The 12,338-nt window shown below is 33.1% G+C and overlaps 1 protein-coding gene across 1 annotated transcript in view; it reads right to left on the bottom strand.

Annotated features, from left to right (window-relative positions):
• Positions 1 to 11,982, bottom strand: part of noc2l (NOC2-like nucleolar associated transcriptional repressor) — a 34,374-nt gene extending 22,392 nt beyond the window's left edge. Inside the window, exons 1-12 of the mRNA XM_051096346.1 lie at positions 11,891 to 11,982; positions 10,502 to 10,630; positions 10,148 to 10,343; positions 9,953 to 10,066; positions 8,244 to 8,358; positions 8,060 to 8,153; positions 7,892 to 7,970; positions 7,683 to 7,793; positions 7,446 to 7,559; positions 4,916 to 5,104; positions 4,560 to 4,699; positions 3,713 to 3,824 (exon numbers count right to left, since the gene is read on the bottom strand). Of these exons, the coding sequence (XP_050952303.1) occupies positions 3,713 to 3,824; positions 4,560 to 4,699; positions 4,916 to 5,104; positions 7,446 to 7,559; positions 7,683 to 7,793; positions 7,892 to 7,970; positions 8,060 to 8,153; positions 8,244 to 8,358; positions 9,953 to 10,066; positions 10,148 to 10,343; positions 10,502 to 10,630; positions 11,891 to 11,910 (1,413 nt within the window). The 5' untranslated portion in view covers positions 11,911 to 11,982. The remainder of the gene's footprint in view (positions 1 to 3,712; positions 3,825 to 4,559; positions 4,700 to 4,915; positions 5,105 to 7,445; positions 7,560 to 7,682; positions 7,794 to 7,891; positions 7,971 to 8,059; positions 8,154 to 8,243; positions 8,359 to 9,952; positions 10,067 to 10,147; positions 10,344 to 10,501; positions 10,631 to 11,890) is intronic.
• Between the last annotated feature and the right edge of the window lie 356 nt (positions 11,983 to 12,338).

Below are 12,338 nucleotides of genomic sequence, written 5' to 3'. Positions count from 1 at the left end.
TTTTTTTTTTATTATTTTTAATAAAATCAGATGAGCAGCATTTATATGGCACGAAAACAAATTGGGTACAAGTTACCAAACAGGGGAACTATATTAGTTAAATCAATAAATACTGATTTTCCACTAAACACATCTAGGTATACCCAACCTAATTTACATAACCAAACCAAAAACAGTGACAAACAGCAGCATGGCATTTAATATTAACATTTGAATGTTTTGCTACAAAGAGACCTGAAAGGTCTCAAATGAATCATGTGTGGGGTTTTTTTTTTGTTGCTGATAATTTACACTACCATTTCACTTGTGGTCAGGAGGAGGGGTGATCTTTATCCAGTCCTTTATCAGATGCATTTAAGCAGTTGTCTTTTCTTTCATTTTAATTTGTCTCTTTCCTCATTAATTTGGATTTACAGTACCGTTCAAAAGAAATGAATAGTATGTTTTTAAGAACTTAACACTTTTATTCAGTGATTTAAAGGATGATTTAAACTGATGAAAAGTGACAGTAAAACTATTTATAATGTCACAAAAATGTCTATTTCAAACATATGCTGTTCTTTGTTGAACTGTTTTCAACATCGATAATTATAAGAATGTTTCTTGAACACCAAACTAGCATATTAGAATGATTTCTGAAGGATCATGTGACACTGAAGACTGGAATAATGATGCTGACAAATCAACTGTGCCATCACAGAGAATAAATTACACTTTTAAATATATAATAATTTTAAATATATTGAAAGAGAAAATTGTTATTTTAAATTGTAAGAGTGTGTCACAATATTGCTGCTTTTACTGATTTTTTAAATCAAATGAACGCAGCCTTGGTGAGCATAAGAGAATTCTTGTAAAAACAAAATCTTACAAATCTCATTAAAATGAATCAGATTTCTTGATTTTAGATTTCTCCATTTTCTCTATTTATCGGATTTCTCTGATCCTTTATATTACTTTATTAAAGCTGGAAGTGCCGAACTTGACATCTTTAATTAATAAAAAAACACTTTTCTCATAATCCACAACTAATAACCGAAATATTCTGTCACTCCAGCAAACAGTCAGACTTCTCCCATAACCCTCTTTGCGCTTCCGCATTTGAGAACAGTTGAAAGTGCTTGACGAGGTCATCTGGAAGCAGCGAGGGGTGTGTGTGTGTGTGTGTGTGTGTGTGTGCTCATGGACGGCCGGTCTGTGCAAACAACGGATGTGGTGTCGGCCTGCGGGACACAGGAGGAAGTGGTGGCGCATGGTCCCAACCTGATACGCTCAGGGTCTACTGCAACAGGAAGCTTGAAATCATAGAGCACAGATAAAGAGAGAGAGGAGGAGAAAGAGCGGGAAAAGAGAAAAATAAAGAGAGAGACATGCCCTACTCTACTTCGCCGCACGCCTACTTTTCAACATGAGCGCGAAAACAGGAAGTGGACTGCATCACAAATAAACACAGGGAGCAAGAAGGGGGTCGGTGGGAGTCGCCACACTGACAGAGGATGTGGTCTGCGCAACACGTTTGAGAGCTGAGTGAGAACCACAGACCTCCCTCGTACGCACACGCATACACACACATACGGACACACACGTACGCTCTTCCCCCCCAGGCTTTATCGCAGTATGGTCAGGACTGGTGGGAGATCGCAGCCAAGCAGTGACCACCCCCCCTCGTCCCCATCCCTCCCTTCCGTTGGTCTCGGCTGCTGTCGCCTCCACGCTTCTATTCTCACAACAGCTGTCACCGCAGGGGCCCACGCCAGCCACACACAAACACACACGTTTTGTCACCCGCCTCACACTGTGGAAAATGTTGACAGTTTGTGACCTCTACTTCTCCCAAAAACGAAGACGCGCAGCGTTCGCACACATTAGGATGCGCATTCATGCAGACCGCACACTCTGATCTCTGGGGTCTTTTATCTTTCAGGCTTTAATTCAAAGCTTGTCGACCGTTTAGGTAGCATGTCTTGTCTTACTTTTTTGGGGTTTCATTTTCCAGTAGTGAGTAGGTGGTGGGTTTTCTGAACGAATTATCTGTATAATTAGGCTCCACCAGACCCCAGTCAGATGTGATATTTGGGGGCGTCCAGGTTGTACAAGTTCTTGTGTTCAAAAATCATACGAATTATGATTGATGTTAACATTGTTGTATACGTTGGAGGTTTTATCCATCAGGAATTAGTGGATAAATGTGAGTTTCCATAAACAGCTAAATGTGTCACTGTTAACATTAGTTAATGTGTTAACTAACATTAACGAACAATGAACAATATATAGTATTTATTAATCTTTGCTAATGTCAGTAAACAAAATACAGTTGTTCATTCTTTGTTCATGTTAGTTCACAGTGCATTAACTAATGTTAACAAACACATAATGCATTAGTAAATGCTGAAATTAACATTAATTAAGATTAATAATAAATGTTATAGCAGTATTGTTCATTCTTAGTTCACGTTAACTAATGTAATTAACTGATGTTAACTAATGAACTTAATTGTAAAGTGTTACCATAAGTATTTTATGCTCACAAAAAATGTATTTATTTGGTTAAAAATACAGTAAAACCATATTATTATATTAAAACAATAATATAATATTAAAATATCACTTTTTAAAAGAACTGTTTTCCATTTTACAACATTTTAAAATGTAATTTATTCTTGTGTTGGCAAAGCTACATTTTCATCAGCCATTACTCCAGTCTTCAGTGTCACATGATCCTTCAAAAATCATTCTAATATGTTAATTTCCTGTTTAAGAAACAATTCTTATTACCAATGTAAAAAACAGTTGCACTGGTCAATATTTTTGAGGACATTTTTTTTAGGGATGGGAAATACATGTATTTGAAATACAAAATACTATTTTGTATTTAAATACTTTTGAAAAAAGCACATGTATTTTGCATTTAAATACATTTAATCTTATTATTTTTGTATTTTCAAAATACTTAAGGTACTTTGCCAATCAACCTTCTTATTAGACAGCTGATCTCCTGCAGGAATGGGCAGTATTTCAAATACATGTATTTAAAATACTTTTTTGTTTTTTATATTTAAATGTATTTTGTATTTTTTGTATCTTAGTATTTTTGAATAGTTGTTGATACAGGAAATCTGCAGTCTAATAAAGAGGTTGATTGGCAAAAAGTATTTTATGTATTTTGAAAATACTAAAATACTAAGATTAAATGTATTTGAAGTAAAAAAAAATTTCTTTTTTTTTCAATCAATATTTCATTTTTGGCTGAACTATCCCTTTAAAATGTATTCATTTATGAAAAATGGTGGATTTGCTACAAAGAACTACTTTGATGGTAATGGAGTTAAAGGATGAAGACGGGTAACTTATTTCCATTTACAGCCAGCAGCATAGGCACAGCACACTGTTAGCATGCTAAACCCATGCATTTCTTCATGAATCTACTTTAAAAGCAACAACATATTAAAGTTGACCTCACAAATTGACCATTTATCTGGTAGATTTCTCATATGAAGAATTCTTATTGTACTTCAGATGTGATGAAAGGTCAGTACATGGACAAGTCTTTTTATAGTTAACTGTAAAAAAAAAAGTGGGACAACCATGATGACAAACGCCGTGGGTACAGCACTCATGCCCAAACCACGTCCACCCACACAGGAGCCTGTTTATTCAAGGCAGCCTGCAAGACATCAGAACAGTTGATGACGGCATGATATGCCAGTCTCACCTCTAGCAGGAAGGGCAGGGCAGGCACGAACGTCTTGGTGTTGGCAGACAGCAGGATGATTGCTCTGACACAATGCATTCGCAGAGGATAATACCGGGAGGTGGGCACAAGCCTACAAATACACACATAAACACATAATGAAGCCGTTAATGACTTGATGGGGTTTAACTGAAAACATTAGTTTCAAATAATGTGGATTTTTAGCATTTTTTTAATAGTTGAATTTATCTTCAGTCTTTCGTTAGATCTTCATTTTTGCAGGCAGAAAAGTAATGTAGTATTCGGAGCTTAAGTCATGAGCTCAAATCGTTACTCTGAGAATTGTAAACTTAAATGTGGCTAAGGGCGCCACCTGCCGGTAAAAACACTATCAAGACTAACTCATAATGGTATTTACAGAGTAGTTCTCTGATAAAAAAAAATTGTGATCCATTTAAAACAATATATCTATAAATTTAAAAATAATAATACATAATTTAATTTTTCTAAAAAATATATTTTCTATTGTAATATTCACTGTAAATTAGACTACTTAAGAAAAATAATAATTGTACTTTAAGAACACAGTGTGGTGCTTCAAAAATGCAGTTCATGCTTTTGATAATCACACTAAGCTATATCGCAATTTCAAGTTGATTTTGATTGATCATGCAGCCCTACATGACAGTTTTGTCTCCAAAAATGACAAAAAAAGGCACCATACTGGCCAGTATGACTCATGTGATATACTCAGTGGGTAAATATCTCCATAATGATTCTGAGCAAAAAAGCATAAGGCAAAAAAAAAAAAAAAAAAAAAAAAAAAAAAAATAAAAAAACAAACAAACAAACAAACAATCAGTCATACTTGATGCAGCCAGTGATGACTTGACACAATGGGTAGATCAATGGCTCCAAAACTTCACTGGGGTAAATGGTGCTCAATACCCGACACCACAGATACAGACAGTGTATATATTGCCAGTTATACACAGATTGGTATGTGTCCTGAGGAAGCACAAAACGGAAAAATACACAAAAGCTCACATCTTTTCAAAAAAATATATTGAGCAATTTTAAAAGTGAAATTTTTTCTTTGGAGCAACAAGCACAGATAAATTATTCACAATAAATTCAGGATTAAAAAAAATATATATATATACAGTCAATTTTATTTTCGTGTTCTTCAAATAGTCAAAAATACAGGTCAAGACTTCTAACTACCTTCTTCTTCAAATTCATGGCGTTCCTGAGGTGGATGGCTAGCTGACGGATGTAAATAAAGGTATGCTGGTAAGACACCTGTGTGTCCAGTGAGTACATCTCAGCGAGAGTCCGCTGCATGAAATTAATCATGGGAAGAGTGTTGGGTGATGTGAACTTGCAGTTCTTTACATAGGCGATGTACATTTGCTGCAAACAGAAAACTCAATGTTAGTAATGAACTGTGTATAATGAATATCTTTATTGGTATTTCATCATTACAATTAAATTTTATTTTGTAAAAATGATTTTATTCAGCAAGGACACTTTAGTATGGAAGCACGTTTCCGGCGTGCTGAATAAAAAATAAAAAAGCTAATTGTGACATTTACCTCAAAATTCTGACATTTTTTCTTGCAGAAAAACGTCAGAATTGCGTGAAAACTAAAAGTGAGAATTGCAAGACAAACTCACAATTGCGAGAAAAAAGTAAGCATTGCAAAATAGAAACTTGTATTTGTGAGAAGTCATTTCTTGCAATTGTGAGTTTATATCACACAATTCTGACTTTTTTCTCACAATTGTGAGTTTATATCTTGCAGTTGCAAGTTATTAAGTCAGAATTGTGAGATATAAACTCACAATTCTGAGAACATAGTCTTTTTCCCCCTCAAAATTGGACTTTATAACTAACAATTGTGAGTTTATTGGGAGAAAAAAGTCAAATTTGTGATAAATAAAGTCAGAAATGTGAGTTTATTTGTCAGAACTGCGAGTTTATATCTCACAATTCTAAAAAAAAAAAAAAAAAAAGTAATATAAAATCAGAATTGCGTGAATAAACACAAAATTGCAAGACAAACTCACAACTGAGAGAAAAAGTAAGAATTACAAAATTCCAATTCATTTTCACAAGAAAAAAGTCCAAATTTTTTTTTTGCAATTCTGACTTTATAGCTCGCAACAGCGTTTATTCACGCAATTCTGAAAAAAAAGTCAGAACTGCGTGACAAAAGTCAGAATTTGTAAGAAACTCGCAATTGCAAGAAAAAAGTCAGAATTGTAAGATACAAATTCGTATTCACAAGAAAAAAGTCTGAATTTTTATTTTAATTCTGACTTTATTTCTTGCAATTGTGAGTTTGTATCACACAACTCTGACTTTATAACTCGTAACTGCATTTTTATTCAAGCAATTCTGACTTTATAACTCACAACTTTTTTCCTCCCCAAAATTGAACTTTACAACTCAAGTTTATATCTCACAATTCTGAGAAAAAAAGTCAGTTTCGCTAAAAAAAAAAAAAGTCTTGCAAACTTGCAATTGCGAGAAAAAAATCTGAATTGAAAGATACAAACTTACATTTGCAAGAAAAAATGCCAGAATTATGAAATTCTGACTATTTCTTGCAACTGTGAGTTTATATTACGCAATTCTGTGAAAAAAGTAAGAACTGTGAGATAGAAAGTCGCAATAATCCTTTTTTTTAATTCCGTGCTGGAATACAGGAAATAGTAACAGTAAAGACATTAATAATTACACAAAGGATTTCTATTTCAAATAAATTGTTTAAACTTTCTATTAATCAAAGAAGCCTGAAAAGGTATTACTGATTTCACTAAATATTAAAAAGCTATTTTCAACATTGACAATAAAGAAAAATGTTTCTTGAGCGCAAAATCAGCATATTAGAAAGATTTCATGTGACACTGAACACTGGAGTAATGTCTGCTGAAAATTCATACATTAAAACATAGTTATTTTAAAACAGTTATTTAAGTTGGAACAACACTTTAAAATTTTACTGTGTTTACTGTATCTTTGATCAAATAAATGCAGCCTTAGTGACCATAGAAGGCTTTAAAAACATTCATTTAACCCTTTACCCATTAACTGTCACTCCCCATCTTGAACATAGACATGAAAATGCACTATCCAAAGTTAAATTTTTATAATTCATGAACGAAAATATTTTGTAATATGATTTTGATGTACAATTTCCATGGTAATGCAATGTCTAATTTTAAAATGGTTTTCAAAGGATGAATTTTGAGATTTCAGGTGATACATAATTTCTTAAGATGTCTATTGCGTGAAAGTCTTTTTGTGACAAAGGTCAGAACTCCTATTATGACGTAGATTTTTGAGGTGCACTCATGTCATAAATTAACCTATTACTTTTCCTACATAATTTGTAACACAAAAGAGTGGTAAAATATCTATTTAGGAGTTTTAGACCTTCCCAATGTTATGTAGTTTGACACGATTAGATTAGGATTTATTGTAATATGGTGAAGTAAACTTAGGCATCCCACAGAGGGGACGGTGACAGTTAAATTAGGCCATCAGTCAATATTTAACTTAATTTAAACTATGTAAGCAATTATTTTTTGTCAACTCATATTCTCTAACTGCTTATGTTATTTTGAGAAAACAACAAATATATGACAATACCGCTGTAATGCACATTGCAGTCAGGAACATTAAGTACAAAAGAAAATCTCATCACATGGGAAATAAACTGATAATATGCTGTAAAACCTATCTTACCTTAAGAACAGAGTTTAGGTAGCTTTCCTGTTTGTGTCGGCAGATTTTGTTGAGAGCCAGGAATGCAAGCACCCTCACAGTCTCCTCTCCTGTGCTCCAGTGTTTGATCAGACTCTAGTGTCACAAACAAAAAACACCACAGATGCTGACTTTTTTGTTGTTTGATTAAAAACATCCATCTCAGTTCACTGAGCACCATTTCTGTCTAAGTCAGTGCCATCGATTTGCAGTGCTTACTTTGAGTAAGTGCCTGCACTGTTTTGGCTGACACAGGTAGTACGGCACCATCTGGTTGGCGTGACGGAGAACTGCAGCTATGACTGTGGCCTGGGTTAAACTAGAGAGGAGCTGAGGATAAAAAAGAAAAAAGCATCACATGTTAGCACTGGGATTATAGAACCAACTAAAAAGTAAATGACAAAGTTGTGGGGGGGAAAAAAATCTACCTGAACAACACCAGCAACATACATCCTAATATCAACCTGATTGTTCTGCCACCTGGGACTTGAGGATGGAAGTATTAATCTGAAAGTACAGATCAGCACAATGTTACAGGAAAAAAATCCGACTGATTCAAACATCTTTCTGTACAGCAGGAGGAACAGAGCTGTTACTTTTTCTGGCCTTTCTCTGGATCTTTCAGCTTCAGCATTCTGTTCAGAGCTGCATGCATGTCCTTTATACAGAACAGGATGAGGGAATTGAATACTGTAATGGGAAACAGATAGAGGCTGTCAGAGAGCACATTACACATATTCAGCTCTGTAAGCAAGTGCCCTAAATAAGCCGGTTAGTTACCCGCGCTGTCTGAGATAGTATATCGACACTTCTCCTCAGACTCGCCCTTTGTTGTAGCCACGGCGGCCTTGAAGGCTTGTGTGATGTCCCTAATCAATTTTGTCGTTGGCTCTTTCTGGAAAGAAAAACATTAAAAAAGATTCAATAAAGAGTACTAAAGCATAAATCAAACCAACCAGCTCCCAGATGAATCACAACATTACAAACTTTGATTTGAAGAAAAAAAAAAAATATACATACACACTTGCACGCAAACACCAAAATCTATTGTACTGAAATAGTACTGTAATAACGTAAAGAATAATAAACAAACAAAAAGTTTGGGATCAGTAAGATTCTTTATATATATATATATTTTTTAAAAACTTTTCTGCTAATCAAAGCTGGGTTTATACAGAAAAAACAGTAATATTGCAAAATATTATTGCAATTTAAAATAGTGGTTTTCTATTGTAATATACTTTAAAATAGAATTTATTCATTGATGCAAAGCTGAATTTTCAGCATCATTACTCCAGTCTTTAGTGTCAAATGATCCTTCAGAAATCATTCTAACATGTTGATTTATTATCAGTGTTGGAAACTACTTTTGTTGCTTAATATTTTTTTGGAACCTGTGATATTTTTTTCAGGATTCTTTGATGAATAAAACATTACAAAGAACAGCATGTATTTAAAATAGAAATTTTCTGTACAAATATACACTACAAAAATTTGGGGTCAGTAATTTTCTTTCTTTCTTTCTTTCTTTCTTCGAAAGAAATTAATAGTTTTATTCAGCAAGAACAATTTGAAAATCTGGAAGGGTGTAAAAAAAATCTAAATATTGAGAAAATCATCTTTGAAGTTGTCCAAATTAAGTTCTTAGCAATGCATATTACTAATCAAAAATTACGTTTTGATATATTTACGGCAGGAAATTTACAAAATATCTTCATGGAACATGATCTTTACTTAATATCCTAATGATTTTTGGCATAAAAAAAAAAATCGATCATTTTGACCCACACAATGTATTTTTGGCTATTGCTACAAATATACCTGTGCTACTTAAGACTGGTTTTGTGGTCCAGGGTCACATATCAGAATGATTTCTGAAGGGTCATGTGACACTGGAGACTGTGAAATAAATTATATTTTAGTATATGAAAATAGAAAACTTTTTACAGTTTTTTCTGTATTCTTGATCAAATAAATGCAACTTTGATAAGCATAATTTCTTTAAATAACATGATTTTTTTTCTGATCCCAAACAAACAGCTGTACTTTGTGATTATATTTTTTTTTTTTAGGATTCTTCTTAATATCAATTTAATGCATCCTTGCTAAATAAAGGTAACAACTTCTTCAAAACAAATTACTGACCCCAAACTTAACCAGTAGTGATGGGATCCTTACTCTTTTGCCACAAAGTTCATTTCACTGATTGGTGGTTCTTTACCAGAAATGACAATATCTCCCCCTTGTGTCAGTTTCAAAACCTACAGCTAGCCATGTCAATGGAAAAATTTACATTTGAGGGTTTTTCAGTGTAATTAAATTCACGTTAAAAAAAAAAGTCCACATCACAGCTTCAAAGAAACGGGAAAAAACACATTGGTCATCCACTACAGTTAAGAATCCACTTTTGACAATGGATAAGAGCTCACACTGATCATCTGGAAGTTTGTAACGAAAAACATACTAAATAAAAGATGAGATTAAGTTACCCTGAGTCCAGTTCTCCAGTTCTCAATCATTGCTTCTGTGACTTTGGTACCTTCTTTAGGATTTTTCCCATCCTTTTTTTCCGATTCCTCCTTGTCATCATCATCATTGGCTTCCTAGTGTCACATAAATACTGTGATTTTTCAACATTCTAAGAGAAACACATACACTCACATAGGACGAACTAAATGACTGACCTCCAGTTGAGAAGGGAGTTTGTGGTACATACGCTCCTCTTCATCCTCCTCCTCATCTTCATCACTATCAGAGTCATCAAAATTCAGAAGCTTCTGGTCATTTTGTTGTAAAAACTCATAGAATTCTGGGTCTTTGCTCTTGAGGGCTGACAGCTGGTCCTTGTGCTCAGATGCCTTGCTATGCTTTTTGACAGACCTGCGACACAGTTGATCAGAGTTAGATCACCGGAAATACAGGAATTGGTATCTCACTAGTTTCCTCCAGTGCTAAAAATACTGCCAACATTTGTAGCAAAGAATGGGAATAAAAATGGGACACTAGAATTACTATTAAAAATCAAAAGCCACACTTACGTCTTCTGAGGTGCAGGTTTCTTCACCTTCCCTTTCTGTTGTGTTGATTCCTCATCCTCACAATCATCTTCCTCACCAGAATCAAACCCAGATAACATAAACTCATCCACGCTGAGTTCCTCCAACTTCCTGCACAAACATAGATGGCACAAGACCAAAGCATTGAGATTTTGTCCATACTTGCGTCCATACTATGTACATTGTGTTTGTTTGTTATATTGTTTAGTTCGCTTGTTTTGTTTACATGTACACTAATGCTTTATGAAACACCCTTTTATATAAAGCAAATACATTTTAGCTATTACACAGCTTCTCCAATGCCCCCCTTCATGTAGAATAAAACCACTCATTCTAGATCAGCAGTTTTCAAACTGTAGGCCACAAGGGAGTTTAGAAAAATACCGTGTAACAAATATTAATAGTAATGAATAATTGATTGACATATACAATACAAAATTGATTAAAGTAATTATATAAAAAAAATCCTAAATAAATAAAATTTTCCTTTGATATAAATAAATTGATTTAAATAAAATTATTTAAATAACATCACAAAAAAAAAAAAAAAAATTATACATAAAATCTGATCTAAAACTAAATATTTTCCAAATACATATTTTTCTAATCATTAATGCAGCCTTCATACACGAAAACACATAGCCGCCTTTTAAATTTTAGAATAGGGTCCCTAGCACGAGAATGATCGTATTTGGGGGTCCATCCATGGCATCTAAAAGACTGAAACCCCTGTTCTAGGAGACCGACATGTTTAAAATCTTCAGCATGACTAATATTTCTCAAAAATACTTTTTATTTCCTAATGTGTAGAGCTTTTTTATTAGCAAAAATGACTCAATTGTGTCAACAAGGACGCATATTTAGATAACTTTCCTAGTGAAAATATCAAGAATGTGATTTAAAAATTACATTTAAATCACATTAAATTACATTTACAGTTTTAAAATATTTAAGTTATAACAGCAAACGTTTCTTTTCTCAATATTAGACTAATATTCAACCAATAGTTTAGCTATCACATGTAATTTCAGTACACTAGAAAATGACCATTTCCAAACTCATTTTAAAGCTGATTATAGCGGGAAAATGCAAAAATCACTTCAGACTCAATTATTATTTATTTAGTATCAACACGACTATGTTCTACCCATAAATCTTGAATAATACATGCTGATTTCTCTAGAGACAGCTGAATATTAGCTCATCAGTAGCTAAAACTAGCTAGCTATCGTCAAATATATATTCATATATAGTCTTATGAAGTGAATTGAGCTCTGACACTTCCGTATACAGTTAGAGTCACTATACTCTAACTCCAGCAAAAATATATGATTACATATACCAACTTAAATAGCTAATAATGGGACATACCTCTTGTTTTTCCCTGCCATGCTGGATAAAAACGTGCACAGGGACGCAATACCCACAATGCTCCGCTTTCGGCAGCTCAGCTGAGTTGATCTCTTGTTTGACGTTGCGTTAAACACAAAACAAAAACGAAAACCCACAGTCGCTTTAATTAAATATCACTATGTATACGTTTTTAATTCCTTATTATGTTATTATAAACAGATTATTTGCCTTTACATATAAGTAATACAGGATTTTTTTTGCCAATTACAGAATGTTTTCAGTCACTGACAATATTATATATATATTTATATATAATATATATATATATATATATATATATATATATATATATTATTTATATATAATATATATATATATATATATATATATATATATATATATATATAATATATATATATATATATATATATATATATATTATATATAAAATAACTCACTAAATATC

The sequence above is a fragment of the Labeo rohita genome, chromosome 23, assembly GCF_022985175.1.
Source record: "Labeo rohita strain BAU-BD-2019 chromosome 23, IGBB_LRoh.1.0, whole genome shotgun sequence".
Classification (NCBI taxonomy): Eukaryota; Metazoa; Chordata; class Actinopteri; order Cypriniformes; family Cyprinidae; genus Labeo; species Labeo rohita.
The sequence above is the reverse complement of the archived record's forward strand: the minus strand, read 5'-3'. Positions and strand labels throughout refer to the sequence as shown.